This window comes from Chlamydotis macqueenii, chromosome 4, assembly GCF_036417535.1.
Source record: "Chlamydotis macqueenii isolate bChlMac1 chromosome 4, bChlMac1.mat, whole genome shotgun sequence".
NCBI lineage: Eukaryota > Metazoa > Chordata > Aves > Otidiformes > Otididae > Chlamydotis > Chlamydotis macqueenii.
The window spans coordinates 33,659,400-33,685,882 of NC_141559.1; the positions used below are offsets into that span (position 1 = coordinate 33,659,400).

Genomic DNA, 26,483 nt, shown 5'->3' on the forward strand with positions numbered 1-26,483 from the left:
CAAACTCAAATGCAGCCTCAGAAGAAATCTGTCCACGTTGCCAAACATTTCGAAGATGTGGAATAATCAAGAACTTCTTCAAATGTAGATTTATGCTTCTCCTGCATGTGTTAGTCAAGGCCTTTAGCAGATCTATCTGATGATGTTGTCTGACTATGCACGAGGCAAGGACTGTCTTCTCTATGTCTCATCCCAGTCAGTCATTGACCACCAAAGAGCACAGGCACAAAGGGTCTTGGAAAACAACATATGGGCTGGATTATACAGAAGATAATCTGAAGGGGCAGAACAAGGCTATTAGGAGAAAACATGGTGAAGTGTGTGGCAGCTGACTCAGTGTCCCTTTTTCGGCAAGCCAGCTGCCTTATTTTAGTGAGCTAAAAGAGTGTTTGGTTGTGGTGGTGGGCTGTACTGCATCATAGAATGGTTTGGGTTGGAAGAGACCTTTTAAAAGTCTGTGTAGTCCAGCCCCCTTGCAAGGAGCAGGGACATCCCCAACCAGATCAGGTTGCTCAGAGCCTCATCCAACCTGGCCTTGAATGTTTCCAGGGATGGGGCATCCACCACCTCCAGTGTTTCACCACAGTCATTGTAAATTTTTTTGTTCCTAATATCTAATCTGAATCTACCTCCCTCTATTTTAAAACCATTACCCCTCGTCCTATCACAACAGGCCCTACTGAAGAGTTTCTCCCCATGTTTCCTGTAGGCCCCCTTGAGGTACTGGAAGGCTGCTCTAAGGTGTCCCTGGAGCCTCCTCTTCTCCAGGCTGAACAGCCACAACTCTCTCAGCCTGTTCTCATAGGAGAGGTGCTCCAGCCCTCTGGTTATCTGCATGGCCCTCCTCTGGGCTTGCTTCAAGAGGTCCATGTCCTTCTTATGTTGGGGGCTTTAGAGCTGGACGCAGTACAGCGTCACCAGAGCAGAACAGAGGGAATCGCCTCCCTTGACCTGGCCACGCTTCTCTTCATGGAGCCCAGGCTGTGGTTGGCTTTCTGGGCTGCAAGCACACATTGCTGGCTGATGTTGAGCTTCTCATCCGCTGGCACACCCAAGTCCTTCTCCTCAGGGCTGCTCTTGAGCCATTTTTCCATTACAGAGGCAGTGCACTTCTCAGATGGAAGCTGGTAGTGAGATGGCAGATGTCTGCTGTCCTGGAACCCCACAGGTACCCCCCAAGAATTTATTGAAACTCCTAGTTTGGTCTGAATGCAGCAAAAACATTTTTCCATACATGAGTCCCCATAGAGTGAAAAATCTACAAAGCAGAATCCAGTCTTTATTACCTTGACTGTACACCAGGAGCACCTGGAATGGGGGCTGAACGTGTGTGGTGCTCTGAGTGAGAAGAAAGAAGAGCACAGAGAAAAGAGTTTTATCGATGGCTGGCAGAGTCACCTGCTGCCAGCCGAGTGCCGATCAGGAAGAGTGGTTTAAATGACAGGAGAGAGCGCTGTCCTGCAGCTGGGAGGTTCCGGGAGGGCGGGTGGGAGAGAGGAGATAGGGCGGAGAATGCAGCTCTGTGCTCTCCAGGCGTTTTCTCCGGTCACACCGGGCTGAAACGCTGACTTGTGGCACTGCTGGAGCCCTGCCCGGGCTGCCTGGACGGAGCCCCGGTAGAAGCAAGGGGGGAGCAGGTCCCGTTGTGGGGCTGAGAACCCGGCGGCGGCGGGGGGGGGGTGCCGCCGTGCGTTTAGGACTGCAGGAGGAGCCGTGCGGGCTGCAGGGGGAGCTCTGCGGCTGTGCAGGCGGCTCTCAGTGTGTCTGTCTGGACTCGGGCCGGGCCGGGCCGGGCCGGGCCGGGTCGTACCGACCATGTGCAGCCGCCTGCGGCCCGCCGCGTTGTGCGGCGCGGCGCTGGCCCTAGCGAGCGGCGCGGCCGTGGCGGTCTGGGCCTGGGGCCGCCTCCGGAGCCGGGCCGCGCAGTCTGCCGCCGCCGATCAGGTACCGGGGCCGGGTCGGGGCAGCGGGCGAAGCCGCTGGGTCGGGGAGCACCAACAGGGCCGCCCGGGGCCTTTCGGCGAGGCTGCGCCGCTCCCGCCCGCCTCGGTGCGACCGGGCCGCTCGGCCCCGCCGCCCCCCTCGCGCTCCCCGGCAGCGCGGCGGGGCCCTGGGCCTGGCTGGGCCGGGCCGGGCCGGGCGGCAGGACCCGAGGCCGCGGCGGGGCGGGCAGGCCGGGGCCGATCTCTCTGCTTTCCTTCCCGGCTGCGTGCGGTCGGGCCGGGGCCGGCGGGTGTCCCTGGCTTCCCTTCGCCTCGCCTGCCCAAGCGGCATCTTCTCCCTCTTCACCGTGAAGCGGCTTTTGCTGTTTTCCCCAGGCCCCTCGTTAGGCCTCCTTTTGTCCTCCCAGCTCCGGCTGCCTGGCTAAGCCTCCTGCCCCTCCTTTGCAGGGTAAAGGACACAGCAAGCAGATACTGGTGCTGGGCCTGGACGGGGCTGGGAAGACCAGCGTTCTCCACTCCCTGGCAACTAACCACGTCAAGCGCAGCGTGGCTCCCACCAAGGGCTTCAATGCCATCTGCATCAACACCGAAGAGTCCCGCATGGAGTTCCTGGAGAGTGAGTGAGCCTGTTTTAGTACAGAACATAAAATAAGTTCCTATCCTGTATCCTAGGGATCAGGCCCATATTTTAAAAGCTCTGTGTTCCCTTGTGCCTGCTCTGGTGACGTGAAGTTGTGATTATTTTCTCCTTGGGGATTCTGCTTTGCCACCCTGCTTCTTGAAGGAGACAATATACTGGTGTGAGAGGAGGTCTGTGTTCGTTCAGCCCTGTCCTCCAGGGAGTTCTGCTCCCAGAGGGCGAAGGGTAACAAGCCTGATTGCCTGAAACCAGCCCAAAGCATCCCCAGTAAGCCCTGTGTTGTGGTCCGTAGCTGTTGTATGTTGTACAAGTTCTCCTTGGTGCTTGTGCCTGGGAAAGGGTAAAAGCCGAAGAAGAATAAATAATAAGGTGAAAGAAGAGAAGAGGAAGAGAAAAGCTTTGTACCCTTTTTGTTCAAAAGCTTAAGTGGTATTTCCTAGCCTTTAATGGCTTTTGAGTGTCTGTAGGTTTTCGCTAAACTTTCAGTGTTGTCCTTAGTGCTGATTTTTGGGTATTGTCCATGCCTGCAGAAGCATCTCATGTGATGCTTTTGGGGTGTCACGGCTATTCTAGGGGCAGCTGGGGGAAGGTAGGGGCCCTGGAGTCATGTGAGTCCCCGGTACAGAGAGGCTGATGTACTAGCCTTGTCACTGCCTGCCTTCTGTGGAGGCAGAAGCTTCCCTTTGCTTCCTGCTGTTTCTACGCTGTGCTGGGCCAGTGTTCAACTGGCTCAGTTGGCAGCTAGCCCGTGGACACCTCTGTACCTTTGTCAGCAGGCCTAAAGGAGTTGTGCTGTTCCCAGATAAGTTTTTGGGTTGTGAGGATGAGGCCGCTAAGGCAAAGTTTCATTCCCAGTCCTACTACCATAGGAGTCTCTGTGGTGTCTTAGGAAAATCATCTTTCCAGAGGTGCTTGTAGTCTGTGTCCCTCTCCTAGTAGGTGTGAGACGCTTATGTCTCCTACTGGGAGGTGCTTTGTCTAGCTGAGCCCGGAGAAACCCACAGTATCTGTGCTCCTGCCTGGGGATGGCCTGAGCCCAGCGCTGTGCACCCCGCGGCAGAACCTGTTGTTTCTGAGTCGTCCTTCCCTCTCTGGTCCAGGTTGGTAGTGACTGAGATGTGATGGCTGCGATCTGACCCATGGGAAATGAAATGTCTCAGGCCAGTTTCAGCCAGGTAAATCTGTGCATGGCTCTCTAATCTGGTTACTTATCCAGTCTGTACCATTGCCTAGTCCAGGGGTAAGCAGCCTGTGCTGTCATCATGTGGGACAAGCTGATCAGCAGACAGCGGAGTTTTTATTTTCCTGGCTTAGACAGATAGAAAATTGTTCTATCTTTTTTTTTGTACCATCATATCGATAAGTGGGTGGTATCTTGCCACTTGGGATAGGAGCTCTTGACTTCTGCTGAGTTCCTACTGATTTAGGGGAAAAAAAAGAGTTCTCTGCAAGGTTGCTGACCCCTGGGTTATGCTATGCATGAATGCACTTAACAGAGGGAACGGTGGTGAGCCCCTAAAACATCACAGTACAGAATCAGAGGCATCTGTCCAAAGTGTGACATGTCAGTCACAGCCTTTTGGCTCCTTTCCCACAGTGGAACACTTGAAGTTCTGCCTGCAGATATGCTTGGGCTCTTGAAGAAGAGTCTGGCATGCCCCATGTTGGAAATGTTGCTTCCCTTTCTAAGTTCTTGAAACTACTGGATGATTTTGACTTAAGTGAAAGCAAAACTGCTTTGAAACAGAGCAAAGTCACTGAGGGCAGTAAAAGGTGCCTGACTAGCAAGTCATTTTTAAAAAGAGCTGCTGTATAAGGGAGGAGACAATTACAGGGAACCCCAAGTGTATTGCTTTGAAAATTTGCTACATTTGGGGGACTCACCCACACCTTTTGAGCAGCTCAGTACTCTTGAGCGAGTGGTTCTGCACTGTACCTAGGAGAAGACCAGGAGAACTGAAAACACGTCTGAAATACTTATTATATTGTTGCTACTCCTGCTCCTATCAAACTTGGCAAACTACTGAACTCTTTTTGTCCCCAGATGGGAACAACAGTCTGGGGCAACTTGCTGCATATGGTTTCACCACGGAATTGCTATTGCCTGGTTTTGAAGGTGGGCAGCTTTCCTCTGTGCAGCCGGGAAGGGGTCAGGGGTATCCTGCGCAAAGATTTCTCCCGTCACCTAAGGATTGCCTAAAGAGTCTGATGGGACTTGATTTTTTTTTTTCTCTTCCGAAGCACCTCTGGTTATTGGCAGTATGAAAGCTGTGGGAGATTTGAAGTAGTCCCTAGTGTCATACAAATCTGATGAGAGCCCTCCCCTTCTCAGAGCTGAATTTCTTCTTTGGAAATGGTAGGCCTGCTTTGTCTTAAGACAAGATGGGCATGTGGAGATCAGTTATAAGGGGACATTCTCACGTGGTGTTTGTGGACACTGAACCTCTTTCAGTGCTCCCTACTAGCTCGAGAGCAAGAGCCAACAAGGCAGAAAGCCACCGTAAAGAAACTGAACCCAGAATGCTCTGAAAATAAGAGCTTGGAACGGAAAGACTTTCCCCCAGAGCACACACATAGGCCTGCATGGGACTTGACTGGGGGAAGTAAAGCTATTTCCGGTCTCATATAGAGTAGCCCAAATGCTTTGAGTTTTTGTTAACCCAAACACCTTGGGTTTTCAGCCCAGGGCCTGCTGTCTGCACCTCTGGGAGCAGTGCTGCTTGGATTACTTGGTGAATCTTATGCTGCTGTCTTCTCTTCCAGTCGGGGGCAGTGAATCTCTGCGTTCATACTGGAAGATGTACCTGCCCAAAGTGCGGTTGCTTATCTACGTTGTGGACTCGGCCGATCATGCCCGACTGCCTGTGGCAAAACAGCTGCTTCATGAACTGATCCAGAGCAACTCCACCCTGCCAGTGGTGGTTCTGGCCAACAAGCAGGTGAGAGTTCCCTGCTGCTAGCTGAGCTTGGGCTGGCAGCAACTCTGAAAATAGCAACAAAGCCTTTCAAAGGAGGCTTCATACCTTTAAGGAGGCCACATGGTTGGGAGCTGGGGGTCTTTCTGGGACACCTGTTGACCACAAAAGAAAATAATCCGAGGTTGAGTTTTGGATCTGCAAGATGCAGGTCCTGTGCTGTGAGATGGTGCAGTCACAGCTGTGGGTGGAAATAATGATGGAAAGTGCTGTAGAGTTGCAAGGTTTGAGAGCTACAAGGGAGACCACAGAAGACCTGGAGTTAGGTTTCTGTTCTGAATGTCTGTCTAGAAGGACCACTTTACTTAGCAGCAGCTGAAAACTGAAGCACTGCTGTTTGCCTTCAGATTGTCTGGTTGGTTGCTCCTAAGGCAGCTGCTGAAGCATGAGAGAAGAGCAGCTTTCCTCACAAGGCAGTGCTTTCTCCTAAGGTCTTTGCGAAAGTGGCAGTGACCAGTGCTGTACCCAGAATAGAACTGTGCCTGTGGTATGGTCAGATGATGGAACAGCCCAGGGTTTTTAAGCCCAGATTTTCCTTTATGAGGGCTGTGTGCTCGATTTGATCTATGTTGTTACCTCCTAAATTTTTAGTAACTTAGGCATGTGAATGCAACTGCAGACTTTGGCTTCATCAAACACAAATACTACTACTGATTCTGTAGGTCCCGGCAGGGAGTGACTGTTGTATATTTGCCCTGTTATTGTAACTCTGTGCTGGGCACCTAGGGTCTTGGGCCAGCAAGATTTTTGTCTGTACAAGGAGTCTTACATTATTATCAGAAACACTGGCATTACTAGAAACAGAACTGTACCCCTATATCTTTGGGAAGAAACTAGGTTAAGGATAAACTTTTTTTTTTTTTTGCCCAAAGCATTTTAGGTCATGGGAACGTGATCTCATAGAAGGTACATAGGAATGGTGCCCCCAGAGCCTTTGAGACACTTCTCCTCCCTGGTCAAAAGCAGTGGCTCAGAGCAGGAATGGTGCTGCCACCTCATGCAACTAACAGGCTCATTTTGTTTTTATGTATCAGGACGTTGAGGGTGCATATTGCATCACCGATATCCACGATGCTCTGGCACTGTCTGATATTGGGGATGAGAGGAAGATGTTTTTGATTGGTACCCACGTTTCAGAAGATGGCTCCGAGATCTCCTCCAGCATGAAGGATGCCAAGGAGCTGATAGCGCAGCTGGTTTTGGAAACACAGTGACAGCTCTTTTCCTACAACTTAATATTTGCAGCTGAGGGAGAGGAGGTGTTGGTGTGTGGTCAGTTTGCCACATGGCAACTGAAATGTACAGATATCTTTTCCCTGTGGGTGTGGAATTCCTCTGAAAATGATGTCTAGTTGGTAAGAAAATATAATTTATAGCGATTTTAAAAGTAGTGTATTTTTTATCTGATTATTATTTTTTTTTTGTAGGGGAAAACTAGTGTCTCGGACAGCAGAGTTAAGGGGAGGTACAGCTTAGATGGGCCGAGGTGGCTTCTTGCCAGGTGGGAATCAAGCATTGACTTCAGTGGAACAACGTTGTATCCGGTGAATTTAACCTGGCTTGATGTCTCGGGCTTTAGGTGAAATATGTTTACTTCACAGGTTTTGCAGAACCCTGTTAATGGTGTTGTTCTGTTAAAAACGAGACCTCACTTCTTGACAATGGCAGAAATTTAGAGTGCTGAGTACCATTTTTGACAGTGACAATTTTTGTTGTTACTATATTGGAGCCAGCTTTTAATGGAGTGGAAAATTAGTAATCTCTGGAAATTGGGTTGGATGCTGCTGCTTTAGTTGGTAAGAAAATAAAATGAAAGCAGTAAAACATTAAATGTTTCTTTGCCTACGGGGAGAAAACAAAACAGTGTAATTTAAGGTAGTGACTGGAAGCATTTAAGTTAAATTGGCCCCAAAGGTGGGAGACTTCTCCATCAGGCTGAGCGGCTTGTTTTGGTTTAGTCCAGGTTGTCCTCAAGCAAGCAGTCTTACATGTGGAAAACTTGTTTTTTGAAAGTGATTTCTGTTGGCACAGCAGGTGAGGAAGATGAGTTGCTGACAAGTGTCACTCTCCCTATGTCCTTGTAATTATACTCCAAAAATGTGATCCAGGACCTGTTTTACAACCACATTTACTGTATGAAGGTTTTATAGTTTTGTCCTTTGGAACAGATGCATAAAGCAGAAATTTTTACCCTAACCAGTGGTCTGAGCTTCATTTACCCAAACAAGGAGTGCTGCAGGAGACTCTTGAGGCCTTTCTTGGACAGCCACCTTTAAAGCAGGTATTTTCACCCGTCTAAAAAGGCCTGGTGTCCAGCTGGCCTGCCTCCGCGAGGCCCTGCCCATATTCCCCTGCCCACCGGGCTCAGGCTTCGGCTGGCAGCCAGGTTCTCGCTCCCCAAGGCCCACCGGGGAGCCACGTGCTGCAGGAGCCATTCCCTGTGCCGTGGGGCCAGCGGGGCAGGGCTGCGGGTGCCACACTGAGCCTGGTGGGAGCCCGCAGGTGCAGCAGTGGCCGCTGGTGCTCATCTAAGGAGGAGGATGCTGATGAGGGGCCGTGGTGCTGGGGATGCTCTGTCCTGCAGCCTCATGGGCTGCCAGCACCCCGTGGTGAGGAGCAGCCAACAGAGAGGAGCACTTCAGCTGCAAGCGCGTTGCTGTGCAGCTGCACCGGTAAGGTACCAGAGAAAACCAGTACAAATAACTGCCAAGCAGTTGTATCCTAAAGAGGTGCACAAGCTTCGTCTGCCTTGTGATTATTTCACACTGAAAATCAGGCAGCCCAGGCTGCGGCTGTTACCAAGCTTTTAAATTTGCCTCTTCTTGTCTTTGCAGTTTCTTTTCACTTGTCTGCACGCTCGTGCGACAGGTGGCAAACCCTGTCCGCTCTGGCCTCCTGGCTGGGTGTCCAGGCCGTGCCCCAGGTCTCTTGGGGAGGGCTCGGCCGGGGATGTCTGCTGAGCAGCAAGCCCGTGTATTGGATGGCGCTGTGATAAACACACAGAGGAAATGATGCCTGGTTTTGCCCTTCCCCTTGCTTCTCATGACAAACAACGTCTGACCGTCCTGCCCCTTCAAAACGGAAGCTATAACACTTGACTTTACAAGGAACTCATCTCAAAGGGAGCTGATTTCCCCTTGAGCGAGGAGTCTGTGAGCTCAGGCAGCAGAGGGGAGGTGTTTCTGTGACCGGCTGCAGCAAGGCCTCCTTTTCCTTGCGGGGAAGCAGGAACAGGACCAAATGGCAAAGGCTCCCTTAGGGCTGTCCCCTTGCCAACGAGGTGGCTTAACTCCTTAAGTTGCAGAGCTGCTGCAGGTGCGTCCTGGTGGGGATGCCTGTCTGTCCAGAGCTTTTGCCATGGTAAAAGACTAGAAAGTAATCTTTTTCTGTAATTGGAAAAAAACCCAACACCTTAGCGATTGTCAAGTGAGTTGAGGGACCTGATTTGGGTGTACGTGTGACTCGTCCCTTGGCTGGGTCATGGTGCAGCATCCAAGCCAGCGGTGTGGGGCACTAGGGCCACATGCGCTTTGTGCTAGGTTTGGCTGTGGCCCTGTGGTGGATCTGTGCCAGCGGTGAAAGAAAAGCAATGAGCCTGCCTGCAAGGGATAGTGTCAGGTCTGGACGCAGCTAGGCTGAGGGGGCGAACCTCCGCATGGTTATCCTTCACCTCCTGGCACCTTTGCAAGGCAAAGCCTCTGGGGAGCTGCTTGAGAATGAACAGCTGAAACTGGTTTTTGGCTCCTGTAATGATGGCTGCCTTCCAGAGCCTGTCCTGTCTTGGACTGGTGGCAGGGGGCCAAAGTCCTGCAGGCAGCTTCCTCTGTGGGATCTCAGTGGGAGCCATGTTTGCAGCGTCGTGACCAGGAGTGACAAGGAGATAAATCAGCAGGGAGCGCGCGGTGGGGATGCTCTAACAGCAGCCTGCCATTGCAAGGGTCTCTGTGGTGCTGAGCTCTCTGGCAAGCGTTCGCTGGGTCTCAGCATCTCGCTAGACGTATCAGCCCCATCAGAGAAACCACAGGTGCGTCCCCAAAGCACAGACCGTTTTCTGTCAGCAAACATCTCTCCCTCTATGGGTGTCCCCACTTCTCTCTAGGGCTGTGCTGCCTTATTGCCGGGTGATACTAAGCAAGGAAAAAATGCCCCAGGATTTCATCTTCTGTGCTTTTTCCATGGTGAGGCACTTTGGTTGACAGCCAGCTGAATATGAGCTAGCAGTATGCCCAGGCAGCCACGAAGGCCAGCAGCATCCTGGCTTGCATCAGGAAGAGTGTGGCCAGCAGGAGCAGGGAAGTGACCGTTCCCCTGTACTCGGCACTGGTGAGACCACACCTCCAATACTGTGTTCAGTTTTGGGCCCCTCACTACAAGAAAGACGAGGTGCTGGACCGTGTCCAGAGAAGAGCAATGAAGCTGATGAAGGGTCTGGAGAACAAGTCTTATGAGGAGCAGCTGAGGGCACTGGGATTGTTTAGACCTTATTGCTCTCCACAACTACTTGAAAGAAGGTTGTAGTGAGGTGGGTCTCAGTCGTTCTCCCAAGTAACAAGTGACAGGATGAGAAGTAATGCTCTCAAGTTGTACCAGGCAAAGTTTAGATTGGCTGTTAGGAAAAAATTATTCACCAAAAGGGTTGTCAAGCACTGGAACAGGCTTCCCGGGCAGGTGGTGGTATCACCATCCCTGGAGGTACTTAAAAGACATGTAAACATGGCACTTAGGGACACAGTTTAGTGGTGGCCTTGGCAGTGCTAGGTTAATGGTTGGACTCGATGATCTTAAAGGTTTTTTCCAACCTAAATGATTCTATGATTTTATGATTTGACAGGATACAAGAACTTGCAGAACCGAAGAAAGTGGCTTGTACAAGTGATCCCAAGTAAGGAGGTGCCCAGACAGCCCTGCCTCAAGGGCTGGCGACTGATGGGGCCTCAGCTGGTGCAGACTCTTTGCGTTTGTCTTGCTGCTGCTTTCCTCTCAAGAGCAGAAGTGGCTCAAAAAAACCCCAGATTGAGATGTTCAGAGTGTGAGTGGCCCTCTTCAATTTGCTCTTTTTTGTTTTTAATAAAAAAATGGGGCTTGACTGAGTCTTGCCTTTGCTGCCCCACCTGAGCTGCCCCGCTGAGATGCTGCAGGGTAGGATGGTGCTGTGGTGCAAGAGGACTGGACCTCCATGGAGTGGCAGGCTGCTGTATCATGGAGGACACAGCCAAGCTTTAGGAACAGAGTTGCTGTCTGCATTACGGGGTCAAGCTATGGCTTGACAAGCCAGGGCAACAGTCTCTTAATAACATCCCTTCTCCACTGTCTGAGTCGGTGTCACTGTGCCCGAAAAAGGCTCCACAAACCCATCACCCTGCTGTTCCCTGTCCTGAGTGCCCTGGTACCCTCTCCCACCATGGCCTCTCTCTCAGTGGAGGATGAACAACTCCAAATTTGCCCTGGGTACAGGAGAGTAACCACTAACGTGCTGCAAAACCTCACCCACTTACCATGGCACACCCTGACCGTAACATTATTATTATTATTTTTACTGTCATACCTGTGGTATAGTTAGGTGGTAATGGTGAGGTAAGAAAAATGCAATCACGAAACTCCCCCAGGGGTTTCAGAGATGTAATGGAATGGCCCTTTCTGCACATCCACTGGTAACTGTAAAACCAGACTCGTCACTTGAAGGCTCTTGTCTTTTTGTGTTGACAACAACCACCTGGACAGCGTCAGGAAATTCAGTGCCAGAGAAGGTGAGTGCTCAGGGGATGGCAGCAGCACTGTACAGCTGTGGGGAGCCACAGGGATTCTGTGTGTGTTCCATCCTAGCAGGGAAGGATAAGGATACCCTCAGCAAGCTTATTTCACACTTGTACACGTTTCTACAATTTCATGCCCTTGCTGTTCTTACTAGGCTTGTGTGGGGAAACCAAGAGATGAGCGAGACCCTCCCACAGGGTGCTGTGACAGCTCAGCCATCCCCAAGAACACTGGCACTGGCCAAGCCCAAGCAAGATTTTGGCAAGCACCAGTGCAGGTCGGTGATGTGGTAGTACATCCTGGGGAAGGAGGCAGCTCAGATAGTGCCCTCTAATCAGGGGCATGTACTGGCTCCCAGGGGAAGGGGAGATGCCATCACAATTAGTTATCCCATGCATCCTGTTGGAGCCTGGCCTAAATCTTGAGGATAAAGGTTAGAAACAGAGAAATCTTGCAGCATCCTGCTGGCTGGAGGGAATCCAGGTCCCTTGCCTTGAGTTAAACCTCTGCTGTCACTGTGTGGTGAACAAACAGTCAAAGCAGTCCATGTTTGGGAATAGGAGTGAAAAATTATGTAAAAAATGTAAACTTCAGTGGGGCTGTGTGATGCTGCATTACTTGAAGCAACAGTAGCTCTGTTGAAGGGAATGAAGCTGTTCTGGAGACAGGATGGTGGTTGTTAGTCTGCAAGAAGTCCTAGGAATGAGAATGGAGATGAAACCGTGTTGCACTTCTGGCTTTCCTCTACCTGGAGGGTTGTCAAGACAAGTGTGTCTGTAGTTTTATCTCCTCTGCCACTGTCATCATTTCAGGGGCTCTCATCCACCTGAGAGCTTCTGCCTCTGGCTAACGGTGTCCATCTGACCGCCCTTCCTGCCTTTCTGCTCCCCTCTGCTCTCCTCTTCCCTGCCAAGAGCTGTGGCTGGTGGAGAGCTGGACAAGCATGCACTGGGCGTGCATGTGGAGATCCCAAGATGAGAGGAACTGCAAGAGCACAAGGTGCTATTAAGCCATTGCAACACAGAGGTTTCTAAATTGGCAAAGCTGGACAACAGAGATGCTGCTGGGTTTGTGTTGTGGAGTGGCTTCTTGAAATGGTCCAAGGAAAGGCCTAGACTTTGAAAGCAATGCACTGAGGGTGCTTAAAAGAGGACTCTGCATATGCAAACAGCATTTACCTTTAAAGTCAGGAAATCTCAAATGTAAATGCTTGTTTGTTCATGGATTTTCCATGTGCACTGGTGCCAACTTCTGTACCTGCAGCAGGCATGGCTGTAGGATGCCGTCTGCCAGGATCACGTTCTTGGTCAGTTGCCTTTTACAAACTCTTCTGTGCTGCTCCTCAAGATCCCTCTTCTTGTACAACTGCAGACGGGAATCAACGATCTGGGAGCATCCCGTGCTAGTGGATTTTGGCTTCCCTTCTGATCATCTGCTGAAGTTGTCTGAACCTATCAAATACTAGGCTGCTTACCTGCAGCAAAGGTGAGAGGCCAGAAAGCCTGCAGGGTGCTACAGGTAGGCCTTTGGGTCTTGTAGCATCAGTGCAGCTTTGAAGTAATAAATACAGGAACAGAGGATGGGTAGAACAGAGGGCAAAATGCAGAGCAGGGACTCCGCTGGGATTAGGACCTCTGGACTCATGGCATGAGTGGGTTCTACACTGGAAATGCCAGAGTTCCTGCTGGCCAGAGAGGTGAGGAGGTGGTTGAGTGAGATTTGGAGGGGATGGCGATGCAGCAAACTGTCCTGAGTTTTTACACCCCGTGTCCTTGCCCCTGGATGTGCCCAGTGTGTGCTATGGAGGCGAGAAGTTGTCTGATTCTGCTGGGGTTTGAGATACTGAAAGAAACTGCCTTTTCATAGCGAGGTGCTGTCTTTGAAAATCTCCCTGCAGAGAGACAGAATAGCAGGAGAGCCAAGGGAGGGATCTCGGCTGCATCCGCTGATAAAACAGCCTGGGAAAGTGGAGAAACCTGATGGGAATGGCCTGTTTAGCTCCTAGGAAGTGCAGCTGGGCAGCTGTGTTCCTATCTGTGTATACAGAGGGGATAAGCCTATGTATTTAACAGTGTTTTACCAGAAGCCTAATTTAGAGATGTATTTCTGAACTTGCTTCTTTTAGGCGGGTCAGTACTTTGGCAGGGGTGAAAGGCCTTGAGGCAATCTCAGATTACAGTCACTTCCATGGCAAAGGCTGAGTCTGTGGGCTGGGAAATAAGGGAGGCTGTGCTGGAGCAGGCCTTGGCATCCCTAACCCTGTGAAAAATAGAGGAAGAAGTCCGATGCTGGAGCAGGAATCATTTTTGCTGGAGGAATGCAGTTAACTGTACCAGCACATTTATCCTGAAATCTGAGCGTCTCTCCTTAGCAAGGAAATTATTTGGCTCAGCCAGGAAGATGAAGATGAAGAACATTTCTCTACTGTGGAAGGAATTTCTCTCCCCTTTTACCTGGCTACACAGGCTTTCGTTACAGGCATTCCTCTCCCAGCTGTGAGTGGGCAACAGCTGGGGAAAAAAGTAGTATTGGCTAAGATGTACATATCCCAATAGCACCAAATTTAGATTGTACTTTGGGTGAAAGAAAAATAACGAGTGCTGGGAAAGTAAGAGCACTTCTTCTTGTCTCTGTGTCTGTAGAGGAAGGGTGCTGGGTACTCATCTCTTTTGAGAGGGAGTGTGTCCCAGAGGGCTGCTGTGGGTGAGCTCTGTGTCTGCATGTCCCTGTCCAAGTCTGACCCTATGCAGGTGCCAACAAGGTTACAAAAGCATCGTAGCCTTGACCAGAGCATCCTCACAGCTACAGCATTTCACAGAGCTGGGGAGTCAGGAAGGTGAGCTACTGCTATGAGCACAGCTTTCACGAATCTGTCATCCGTCCAGTAAGGCAGCATCTCCCGGGACCATGGTGGCTCTCTTCATGGCAGCCCTGGATGTGCTGCTGTCTGTGAGGCCGATGTCGCTGCTTCCTGGGCTGGAGAGCAGGACTTGTCCTCTGTCCAGAGCAGGAACTGGCTCCCAACAGACATCCCCAGAGAAGGGCAGACCTATGCCTAGCCTGCAGTTGTGGGGATGCAGAGAGATGGACAAGTGCCTAACTGGGATCTCCAGTGCTGGGGAAAGGGTTGGACAAAGGTCTATGATTAAGATCAGGTTGGAAGGCAGGTTGTGGGGCTGGCCAGGCAGTGGTTTCTCCTTCCACAGCTTGTCTGGCGCCAGGTACAACTGTGGACAGGGTCATGTCCCATCTGTGCGTTGTCAGTGGCTGTGAACCTGGGAACACTGAGTTGCAGGCTGGTCACCCTTGGAGGCAGTTGCGAGCCCTTGAACTCTGGAGCTGGCTAGGGCAAAAAGATTGCATCCTGCCTATGTGCCGCTGTGGGATGCTGAATAGCATGCAGTGGCCACACCAAGGCTTGTGGAACTGACCCAGCCTTGCAAAAGGTAGGAGCTGCTTCCCTGCCATGGGGAAATGATTGGCTGTCCGCCCATTTTGTGCAGCCCGTAGCATCAGTTGATTTGGGTTTGGCCAATGTGATTAAGCCACTGCTCTCCCACTTCTAAAATGCATGGGTTTTATAGGGTTGGATGTGCTAATGCTACCTGGATTGCGGTTTAAACAGCATTTTTGAGGTGGAAGAAGAACCAAAAGAGAAGAAATAGGAACTTTCTATTTCCAGTAGGAATTACTGGTTGGAACTTCATGCTCTGGTTGGAAGATCACCCCCTTCGCGCTTTGTTGTGGCTGGAAAACCTGCTTGAACACAGCGCAGAGGCAGGACCCAGCAGAAAGATCTTCTTAAGAGCAGCCACTTTTACTGGGCTTATCTGGGGAGTTAAATGAAGTGGTCCTTCCTCAACAGTCACCAGGGGAAGGGAGTAGAATTTGACCTAATGTTGGAAGCCTCTCTCCCTAGGACAGGTTATGCCTGGAGTTTATCACTCTTCTTCTTTTTTTTTTTTGCTGTAATAGTTAAAGAAGAAATGAAACAACTGCTGTGGGAAGCCAGCACAGGAACTGTTCTTTCACATAAAGCAGTGTGGCAAACCAAAGCCGATGGCACGCAGTAGGTTGATGCAGCACAACTCCTGACCTTGGGTTTCAAAATTTTTGCTGAAGTTCAGAGATCTTCCTAGTGACACTCAAAGTTTTGTGCTTGTGACAGAAATAGAAACACAAAAGGCTGCAAAATTCCACATCCAGGGCTGGATTTAATAAGGTGCAAAGCTTTAATACAGACTTGGGAAATGCTGAGGTAGCAGGTGCGTTGAGTTGGCTTGGGGTTGGGGCCCATTTTCTTCAATGCCTGGAGAATGGACAGCTCCAGCCTTTTGCTTTCCATGCGTCTTTGATGCCAGTTACACAGGTGGGTTAAATCTGTGCGGTTCAGATATTCGGTTGTGTGAACCTGGGAAAAAGAATGGAGCTCTGCACTGGGATTTTTGGAGCCTAACTCAGAAAAGCAGAGTTCCCCTCAGTGTAAGGGAGAAGGCAGGTTGCAAAGACTAAGAAGAAAACAGATGTTGGGGCCAGACTCTGCAGAACAAACTCTGAGCTCCAGTCGGGTCTGAGGGTGAGTCCGTTTGGCAGCTGGATTGCAGGGGAACGACACGGCCTGTGTAGGACACAGCACAGGGAGATTGCTTTCATCTGCTTTCTGTGAGTTTGGTGTGTTTCCCACTGGCAACCTAACCACTGTCGATGGGCTGGAGATACTGAGGCAAGAGAGATGCTCTGCAGCAAGGGACAAAAGCCATAAATGAAAGCATGTGGCAGTTTCAGTGCCAGTCTATCTTAATCTTCCCTGTGTTAAGCTTATTATCCTTCCAAAGGAGTAGAGGCAGGTGACCACAACCCAGAAGAGGATTAATCAGAGGATCCTCTAATTGATTCAATAATCCACTAAGCAGAGAATTTTTGAACCCTTTTGAACAAGGCAAGGTCACTGGGCAGCAGTGCTGGTTATTTTTTAGCCCATGTATTGTCCTGTACCAGAATGGATGAGAGTTTGGCCTTTTTGCGAGAGCCCCAGCACAGCTGCATCCCTCAGGCTTGAGAATGGCCAGAAGGAGGTTGGGGTCTGTCCCCACCCCCCCACCCCGGCCTGCCCCACGAGGGAACCCCAGCACCCTCAGCCACTATCACCTCAGGGCCTGGGGTGTGCGTGGATGCACCCAGCTCTGGAGCCCTCAACGTAAGAAGGACGTGGACCAGCTGGAGCGAGTCCAGAGGAGGCCATGAAGATGATCAGAGGGCTTGAGCACCTCTCCTATGAGGACAGGCTGAGAGAGTTGGGGCTGTTCAGCCTGGAGAAGAGGAGGCTCCAGGGACACCTTAGAGCGGACTTCCAGTACTTAAAGGGGGCTTATAGGAAAGATGGGGAGAAACTCTTTAGAAACTCTTTCAGCAGAAACTCCTGTTATGATAGGATGAGGGGTAATGGCTTTAAAATAGAGGGAGAGAGATTTAGACTTGATATAAGGAAGAAATTTTTTACAATGAGGGTCATGGAACACTGGAACAGGTTGCCCAGAGAGGTGGTGGATGCCCCATCCCTGGAAACATTCAAGGCCAGGTTGGACAGGGCTCTGAGCAACCTGATCTGGTTGAAGATGTCCCTGCTCCTTGCAAGGGGGTCAGACTAGATGACCTTCAAAGGTCTCTTCCAACCCAAACCATTCTATGACTCAATAACCCACGAGTGCCCTAGAAGAGGAGGTTGCCCATGTCTGTGGGCTATCATTGCGGCAAGAGGGAAAACCCACAGTGCCCACTGAGGCTGCCTTGGAGAAGTGCTGCCCTCCCAGAGGAAGGAGTCTGTCTCCTGCCATTGGGGCAGGGAGCAGAAGCAGGGACATAACACAGCTCCTCTCATCAAAAAACTTTGGTTTTTTTTATTAATGCATTGAAAAAAAAAAAACCAGGCTACTAGTTCTTTGCCTTTGGTGACCTTTACAGAAATGTGAGAATGCATTCAAGGGGAGCTTGGCTTGGTCTGATTATGATGTAGGCACTCGGTTTGCCAGTATCCAGAGCTGACTCAGGCATCTTGAGCTAACCAAGATCACCTGAACAACACATCTGGTTTTCCAGGTGCCCTCCTCTCTGGATGGTCTAGCTAGCACACATACTTTGCCTCTGCCAATCGTAAGGAAAATACAGCTTTTTTTTTTGCCCTTCTATGTTTGAACCTTTCATGGCAGCTTTTCTGCAAGCCTGGGTCAAGGGCATGAGATTGCCTTGCCCTGTGCAGCTGCTGTTAATGGCTGGCAATCACTAGACAGGTTATGCAGCCATCAGAAGATATCTATATATAACACTTTTTTTCCTGGTTATGTACACTTTAAATAAAACGTATGTTAAATAGCAGGGTATTGCTTTGTGTCTCAAAACCTATTGCAACAGAAGAACCCTGGGGAAACCCACTCTGGAGAGCTTCACCATCATTTGCAGCAGGTGTGGGGATCGGAGCAGCATCCTCTAGTCCCTGACGGACCCGCTTTCTGAGGGCAGCCCTTCGGACTTCCTCCACTCTGCCAGGCGCTGCTTGAACCATTTCTGGAGACAAAAACAAAAAGGAAGAGAGATGGAGTGCCCTGGGCTGAGTGCAGTGCAGATGTGCTCAGCACGTGGGACCAGGCGAGGGAAGCTCACGGTGCTGCTGGCTTGTAGCAGGGCGCCATGCTGTCCCCAGGCAGTACAGGCAGCAGGACAGCCTGACCAAGTGGTCTGGTTACCTACGTGTGCACCTCTTTCAAACGCATTCCTCTTGCTCGCTTCAGACCTTGACCACATGGGATTTATTGCTGTGAGTCCAGGTTTTTCTTGGAAACAGAGTAAGAGTTTGTCTAAGGAGCTGCTGGATGGTGCCTGTTTAAATGGCTGGAGCAGTGAGACAATCACTGCAGGTCCAAAAACGACAGGAGTCAAACATTTACCTGCCTCAGAAAGAATAAGAGGGACAACATGGTGGCTCTCATAAAATTTAAGAACAAATAGATTTTAAAAAATGGGTTAAAAATTATCTTAGTCCTCAAGCAATATGCACAGCTACGTTATTCTGTAGTAACTTAGCATCTCTAAGCCAGCTCCCAGAGCTGCTGATGCCCTTTCAACACAGCCCCAGTTCCAAATTTAGATAAAATGCAGCCGGATAAAGCCATGCTACCTCTGTAAGAAGAGAGAGAGAACTCACGTGTGCCGGAAGCACAGCTCAGCCTTTTGTTTGGGAATGTGCCTGTGATTTGCTTTGTTGCTGCTCATTTTGTTCACAGCTATTTTTGAAGCTATTGTGGTCCGTAATGGTACAACCACGGTGCTCGCTACAAGCGACTCTCACACTGGCGCCGCCTTGGACCACATCCAGTCAGATGATTGCCTGCCTGGCCTCCTCCCACAAATTTCACTTCCTATCCTAAACCATCATCTCCTGTTGACTCAGTACCGCTTTGCATCTCGTTTTTACTAAATTTTTTATTAAAGTGGCTGCTATATCTAGCCAATAAAGCACTCCAGGCATCAGGAGTGATGATTCTCTGTGTCATACACAATGCAGGCGCTTTGCAGCTCACCATCCCAGTCTCAATTCTGTCCTTAACATGACATTCATCTCCAGATCTCCAGGAAGACCCTGGATTTGTGGAAGAAGATAGCTATCAGGGAAGATTTTAAGACATCTCCAGAGGTGGCCTGACCATGTATGGCCTGTGTTTACAACTCGCTTTAGGAAAAAACAATGGAGCAGTGTCATTTCTAAGGAGGTACCTGCTAATCACCAAAGCAGAGTGCAGGAGGGGTCTCCTTTTCCACTCCAGCTAAGGACTGCCAGTGCAATGGCTGCAGCATCCTTCCCTGGGACAGAGTAAATGTTGCCATTGCCTGCTTGGCTCTCGTATCCCTTCAGCTTTGCCCAGGGAGGGCCAGGCTGGGCAGCTTTCGGCAAAATGCTATTGACTTTTTGGTGGGCTGGATTTATTTTCTGTACCCATTAATACTGCTGTGGGTCTGGTAGCTTATAAAACACCTGCATCAAAAATGGCTGCACCGCAGCCTGAAGGAATTGGGAAGGAGCTGTTTGCTTTTGAAGCCCAGGGTAGCCTGCAGGTAGCCAAATAGAGCAGTGGGCTCGGTGGAAGCCCCAGACAGTGGCAGCTCGTCCCTGTGGAGGGACATTTGGATGCCTGTAAGTTTTTGGGAGAGGCTGACAGACTTGTCCGACATCTGGGCTCAGGGACGCTGAATTAGCTAATTGTAGTGAGGGGACGTGTGCACAGCCTGCAGATGTCCCACAGCACATCTGCAGGAGTTCCATCTATCCTGCATCTCTTTTAAAATAACTTCAGTTTCTTCAGACTATAAAGCCAGCAGTGTTTTGGGTACCCAAGACTGTAAGAAATGGGTTGGAAGGAAAGGACAGCATGCACGTGTTGGATATCCAGGGCTCCACAGTCAGGCAGTGGCCCTTGGGGTGTGAGCCCTTGTTCTGGCTGCGGGAAGCACTATCCTGGTCTCCAAGCCCAGGCTGGGGATGGGGCTTCCAGACAGGGAAGGGGCAAAGATCCCAGTGGGACACAGGGCTGCTGTGTGGGACACAACGGCTGTGGGAGGAAGGGGCTGCAACTACAGGGAAGGGGCTTTGGGGATGCAGGGGCAGGAACATGTAGGGTATAGGGAAAGCGTGGGGTGCAGGGAGGTGAGGAGGTGCAGTAGAGCTCTGTGGGTGCAGTGTGGGGTTAGGGGTGCACTGGGGTGGCAGAGGTGCTGAGGAGACTTGCGGGTGCAGTGTGGGGAGCAGAAAGGAGTATGCAGGGTGCAGAGAGTGCAAGCAGGGAGCATGCGGGGCACAGAGGGGTGCAGGGGGTGCAGCAGGAAGCATGTAGGGGGATAGAAGGCTGCAGAAGGTACGACAGAGAGCTGGGGACAGGACAGGCAGGAGATGCGGGGGGAGTGTGTGGGGCACAGAGGCATGCAGGGGGAGCAGGGCTGGTGCCAAGGCCGGGGCAAAGGGTGCACACTCACCAGGGTCTGCTCCTCGGAAAGCCCCGTCTCGGCCGCGATGAGGCACAGTGTGGTGGGGTCAGGATGCTTGTTCACCTTGCAAAAGTTGTACTCCAGGATCTCCAGCTGCTCCTCAGTGGGAGTCACTGGCTTCTCAGTGGCCATCTCCTCCTGGGGCAGGGCTATGGGGCCAGGCACTGCGAAGTGAGGCCAGCATCATTGCCCAAGCTGGGGGTGGCAGGTGGGGCCACACTCACTAAGCCCCAGATTTGCCATTCCCATCCCCACCAGCTGCTCCCTCCCCAGTAGCTTTTGGCTGTGGCAGGGCACAACTCCCTTCCCAAACCCATGCCGGGGTGCTCAGCTGGAAGCCCCAGCAGCTCTTGCCTGAGCTTCCCCGCTGTGACAACCACACACCAACAGCACCCAGCTGAGCTGTCTCACCATCCTTAGCTGGCAGGAAACTGCAGCCCGTCCTCTGCTCAGCACTCCCCTGTTGCTGTATTTATAGCCAGTGTGACTCCCTCGGGGACAATTCCTGTTTACAGCCGTATTTAGGCCTGGCCGTCACTTGGGAGTGATGTCACAGCAACGGGCATGTGGAGGGGGTTAATTTAAAGACATTAATTTAAAAGCATTATTTATCCTCTGGGTGAGGGGACAGGATCTGGCATCCAGCCTAGTGGTTTTTTTTTTTCCCTTCTCCCAGCGACCAGGCAATTTTGTGCAGGGGAATCAAAAATCAGAGAATGCAGGATCTTTTGGGAGCGTGGGCTTGGACCCAGCAATCACCCCATTTTCCTTCCTGGTCAGTGTCCTGGTCCTCCTCCTAGCAGCATGGCCAGACACCACAGAAAGCTGGTGATGAGCAGGTGAGCTGCTTTGTTTTCACTAATATTTAATGTTATCAGGCATGGGTATAAGCAGTCAGTTATGTTGTTCCTGAGTGTCACTGAACTGTTTGTTTGATTTTTGGTGTGTAATTAAGGGTCAGTCCTCGGAGGACAGTGCCTCGTGCATGTCCGCTGCCCGAGCACTCACTGCCTTTGGCTGTGATCAGTGCTGGATGCTCCCAGCAACCGCAGAAGCAAGGAGCCCACATTCTCCTCCAGAGTAACACTTGTCCCACTTGTGCTTTGCATGAATCTCTGGCAGACTTGGCACAAAAGCACCAAAAAAACAAGTTAAGTACACCTTGGGTAAAGCCCACACCTCTCTTCTGCAGGGCTCCAAGTTTGCTCCCGCTTGGCAGAGGGTTGAGCCAGCCTATTGGTCAACTGAAACATGAGGCGTTGTCCCCACAAAGCTTGCAGAAGTCCCTTGATGCTGAATCATTTCAGTGTTTCCAAAACCAAGCTGTGGGGTGTTGGCAGGGGGGAGGAGCTGGGTTCAAAAATGTCACCTTTCTTGATCTGCTCTCCCACTGCCCGAGTTGCTTGGCCCGTCTCCGTCAGGCGGGCCGGTTGGGGTTGCTGGTTCTCCAGTGCTGCCAAGGAGCCCTTGGCCCACCTTGGGACTCCTCTGGGCCACCCGCCGCACACCTGCCCTGCCTCCATCTTGCGGTCCAGCTTCTCCTTCCCTTTGGCTTTGGCATGTAACTTGGACACCTCCATCGTAGGATAACTCACCTTAACACCCCTGGGTACCCTGGAGTGTAACCGAATGCCCCAGGACTCTCACTTGCTAACACCCCTGCTGGGGTGAGGCTCAGCTCCAAAATTGCCTTGCAGCTTGCAGAGAGCCAGCTCTGCTATTCATGACAGGCTGGAGAGATCCTCTTCTTTGAGCTTTACCTCAAAAAGCAAAGGCCCCACTGAGCTTTGTCCACAGGAGGTGCTTTGATTAGTAAAAGGATCCTTTGGCATTTGAGTAGGGGGTTATAAATAGACCAGGGCTGGTTGTGAAACAGCCCACTCTGCTTGAGTCACTTGGTAAATACTGATGGCAACACAGCGGTTGTGTAAGGCCTGCGCACTTCTGAGCATGGTGGAGTGTGCTGGTAGACGGCATCATCCATCATGCCTGGGTGGACTAGGGAAAGACCATCTTCAACCCTGGGGGCTGCAAGCTGAGCTGGCCCTGTCTGCAGAGTGTTGTGGCCACAGGTGTGCGGCAGCAGCTGCCTGGGGTCAGCTCAGTTCAGAGGCATCCATATAGGAAGGGAGTAGATAAAGTTCAGTCCCTCATGCAGATGAGCTGGTGGGGACCAGGTGAATGCTGCCCACCTACCTTGGGCATTTGCAGACCTCTGGAAATGATGCAGGGGAGGAGACGCCCTGGACTTGAGGTGCTGCTCTCCAGCACTGCGGCTGCCAGGCTCTCCATGAGGTCAAAGTGCAGATGAGGCCAGGCTCAGGCCACAAGACCTTCCTCTCCTCCTTGATCAGCACCTCACTTCAACTCTGAGCCACCTGCTTATCTCCCAGAAAGCCCAGTCACCACAGGGCTCCTCATCACCGCTGGATCATGCATCTAGCCTGGGCCACCAGCAGCAACATGTCCTGGTGGTTTATAAATCATCGTTTGCAGCCTGCTGCATTAATGTACATTGATGTGTGTGCATTGATTTGCATACAGAACACGTGCTTCAACTTTCATGTTTTGTCTTCACAGCTCTTTCTATTTCTGAGAATCTCCAGGCTCCTGAGGCGTTTCCCTGTAGGACACAATATCTTCTACCTGCTGGCAGCTCAGGGTGCCCCAGCACACAGGATGTAATGCCTGATGGTTTTTCCTTGTCTCCCCTCTAGCCCTGCTCTGGAAGGAGAACAGTTACTACTCCTCAAGGCTGTGAGATGGCTTTCAGGAAAAGGTCAAAACCCTAGGGATCCTGGAGGGCTCTGCACCACTCCACTGGGCCCTGGGGGTTTTCAGGAGCCATGTGGCCCTGTGCAGTGTGTGGCACCCAGCACTTGGCACTTCCTGGGTGCTAAAAATTGGGACTATATGACAGGACTCGAGGGCACCAGGAGTCCCTAGATGTCCTGACTGGCCATATCTGGTCTGCTACTCACATACCTGCCACTTAAATAGAGCCCTGTTTAAGCCCTGGCCTTCAGGCTGCACAGGACCTCTCCCCTGTACAGGAGAGGTGACTTTCTTGCTTAAATTTCTTTAAGCCTGGCAGAAATATGGAGAACCATAACTGTTTTGCTCTGTTGCTGAAAAGCACCACTGCTTGCTGCTTTTTTCTACTTAAATTTTTGCAGGCATTGGGGGGAAAAAAAATGGCTTTTTCAGCCCAGAGGATGGCAATCATCTCTCTGGCTTTCAGAGAGGCTGGAGGGCTGCGGTTGCCATTCAGGTCTGCGAGCTGTGCTGTGCCCGCTGCTCTCTGCCCCGGGCAGCACTGGGATGAGAGTTTGGTGGCAGGGGGTTTCTCACCCAGGCAGAGATGACGAGGCCAGACGCACTGTCACAGTGAAACCACAGCACCGGTGACACCTGCCCTGTCCCGCGTGTCAAGCTATCGAAGCCCGGACGATTCACTCTTGGCTCTGACTAACTGTCTTGGTTTTAGGTGGAGCAATGAGAGAGCAGCCACCAGCTGAAGCTTGCAACATTGCTGCGTACATGGAGGCTGTGCAGGCAGCGGCTGCTGCTCTCGGTGTGGCTGATGGGGTATTTAAATGCACCTCCAGGACTGTTTTGGAGTGAGCAGACAAAAAGACAATGGCTGATGGGCACAAGTTGCAGTAAGATAAGTTCTTCTTAGATATTGGGGAAAAAAAAAATCTTCATTGTGTGTGTGGGTCCAACATGGGGACAAGGACCAGATAGATGGGGGCAGCTCCATCCGTGGTGATGTCTAAAAATCAGCTAGACAAGGCCCTGAGTGATCCGACCTAGGTGTGAGGTAGGGGCAGCGGGTGGGGAGAGACCTCCCTCTGCAATTATTCTGCCCATGTCCTGTGGTTGCACCCAGCTCCCCAGAGACACCCTGGCGTTACTAGCAGGGCTCCCAGCTGTGGCCTGAGACAGGAGAGGACATCCCTCTGTCTCCCAGCATGCCTGCTCAGCGCTGCTAGTGCCGTCAGCATTTGCTATCCTGGCAGAAAGCAACCCCTTTTCCAGAAAAGACATGATCTCTGTTTGTTCAGCTTTGCGTTTTTGAACAGCAGACAAAATAGCTGGCTGGCTGTGCAGCTTCCTAACGATTTACTGCACCTGAAGCCCCTGGAAAACTTTCTGAGCAGTAGCTCCTGCCCAGCTGATGGGGCCCCATAGCTCCTGCTGGGCTTTTCACCCTTTCCCCAGTGCTCTCCCCACTGTCAGGGCTGGGATGCTTCTGGGCTGCTGGGAGGCATCTGCGTTTGGTTTTAGCTTGCAGCTATTTCCTGCCACTGCAGGGATCAAAATAGCAGTTCTTAATGCAAACGAGCCCTCCTGCCCTCCCTTGCTCCGCTGCAGAGCCGCGTCCTGTCCCCAGCTTTGCTCGTCCTCCTGCTGTGGGGTGGCTGTGGATAACATCAGCCGGCACGGCGCACAGGATAAGGTGGGACGGAGGCTTTAAAAATAAACCAGACCCTGCCATAAATAAGGAAAAACCACCTGTCATGCATCCTGTAAACTACCCGTTCAGCCTTTTAGAAGACAATATCGGATGGGAACAAAGTGAACTAGAGCACAGCAGCTGCTGAAGCAGACGCAGGTCCCCTTGGTATCCCCAGCCTCTGGCTGCCTGCGTACCCCTCTCCCTGCCCCAGGTGTGAAGCTTTCCCACCGCAGCCCTGCTGGGTGCTGCTCCAACCTCCCCAGCATCAGTGAGGGCAGGCCAGCTCCTCCCTCCATCCCCCCACCCATGCCCAACTGCAAACCCACCCCAGCACCCCCAGCTCAAAGTCTGTGCTTACCTGCAGCTGGTAGGGATCAGAAGTGCGTAAAACAAGAACCCCGCAGGTCTTCGGGTGACTGCTTAAGTATCTGCTTGTGTGCTGTGACAGGCGGGGACCTGAAAAACCTGCCGCAAATCGCAGGAGCTCCTGGGATCCACAGCCACTCTCTGGGCTGGTAATTCAGGTTTGGCATCCACTCTCCTTGGCAGGGCTCAACGCATGGTTGTAGGCGCTGTGAGGCTCTCCGGATGGATGGCACAGGGAGGCGTCGATGCTCGTCCCGCCACGCTCTGGGCTGGGGGACGCCCTCCCGCGGGCCCCGGGGTGAAGACCACGGGGGCTGTTTCCTCCAGGGGTACAGGAAGGGTGAAGGCAGGGTGTGGCGGAAACTGCGCTGAGCTCTTCATCTCCACTCCAAATTGAGCCTGCCTGCCCCTCAGGGGGCCCTGGGGTCCCCACTACTGCCCCCTCAGCCAGGCTGGGACCAGGTTCCCCACCGTGAGTGGCCCGGCTCCCGTCTTTGCTGACGGAGCACGGCAGCGGTTGCTGCTGTGCAGGGCTGGCTTCTCATCTCACTTTAGTCCCCTGCAAATGATTTTTCCAGATTTAAGGTTCCTGACTCTGCTGTCACTTCAGTCAGCCCTGTGATCCCGCCAGGCTGGGTACAGGGGCAGGACTGGGACCTGGACCTGACCTGCTGCTCAAGTGCCCTCAGAGGCACAGGGCAGGAGCCTGGCTGGGGATGAGGAGGAAGGCAGGGCATCCTCTTCTGCTCAGAGACCTACACTGTCCTCGATGAAAGTGCCCGGGAGCCTGCAGTCCCCAGCAGGGTGGGATGGAAGCATTAGCAAGAAGCAGCTTAAAAAGAAGCATCTTGTGGGGTGGGGTGGGGTGCAGCGAGGAGGAGCTTGTTTTCTCTCAGTTCACAGACAGCTGGAAGGGGATGCTGGAAAATCAGAGGGGCTGGAGAAAGGGCTCATGAGAAACTGAGTTGCAATGGCTGAGATTATCTGTCAGAGCAAAAGGAAAACTGGCACCAGACGCAAAAAGCTGTGGGGCTGGCTGGAGCCAGGGGCAGGGAGCACTGCCCATGGGGAGAAATGGCTGGATGAACCCAGAAACCTGCCATATGTTTAGCAATGAGCCAAAACTGTCCTAAAGATTGAGTGGTTTTGTAATGTGGAGGGGGGCATAGGCTGAGGGAAGGGGATTGCAACAAGATCTGCGCCAAAGGGCAGGCAGACCTATGCCAATTTTCCTAGCAGGATGACGTTGATCAAGCAAGAGTGCTTTTGCTACAGGGATAGCCTCATCGCCTGATAAACCAAGTGGTGAT

The 26,483-nt window shown here is 51.8% G+C and overlaps 2 protein-coding genes across 6 annotated transcripts; one reads left to right on the top strand and one right to left on the bottom strand.

Annotated features, from left to right (window-relative positions):
• The first annotated feature begins 1,791 nt into the window (after nt 1-1,791).
• ARL9 (ARF like GTPase 9) lies at nt 1,792-7,754 on the top strand. Of its 3 annotated transcripts, none has more exons than XM_086746778.1 (4): nt 1,792-1,944; nt 2,391-2,559; nt 5,347-5,522; nt 6,593-7,754. In XM_086746778.1, the coding sequence occupies exons 1-4, from the start codon at nt 1,816-1,818 to the stop codon at nt 6,770-6,772; spliced, it is 654 nt and encodes a 217-aa protein (XP_086602904.1). In that variant the 5' UTR covers nt 1,792-1,815; the 3' UTR covers nt 6,773-7,754. The 3 variants fall into 3 exon arrangements, with proteins under 3 accessions (XP_086602904.1, XP_086602906.1, XP_086602905.1); XM_086746780.1 differs by lacking the exon at nt 1,792-1,944 and adding an exon at nt 3,684-3,758 and having other exon boundaries at nt 2,498-2,559; XM_086746779.1 differs by lacking the exons at nt 1,792-1,944; nt 2,391-2,559 and adding an exon at nt 4,844-4,939.
• A 9,437-nt stretch (nt 7,755-17,191) lies between these two features.
• HOPX (HOP homeobox) lies at nt 17,192-25,446 on the bottom strand. 3 transcript variants are annotated; one of them, XM_086747745.1, is made up of 3 exons: nt 25,166-25,446; nt 20,334-20,509; nt 17,192-17,873 (listed from the first exon to the last, which is right to left on the bottom strand). In XM_086747745.1, exons 2-3 carry the CDS (start codon nt 20,475-20,477, stop codon nt 17,796-17,798), a joined length of 222 nt encoding a protein of 73 aa, XP_086603871.1. In that variant the 5' UTR covers nt 20,478-20,509; nt 25,166-25,446; the 3' UTR covers nt 17,192-17,795. The 3 variants fall into 3 exon arrangements, with proteins under 3 accessions (XP_086603871.1, XP_086603870.1, XP_086603869.1); XM_086747744.1 differs by lacking the exon at nt 25,166-25,446 and adding an exon at nt 21,941-22,083; XM_086747743.1 differs by lacking the exon at nt 25,166-25,446 and adding an exon at nt 20,757-20,802.
• Nucleotides 25,447-26,483: the final 1,037 nt, after the last annotated feature.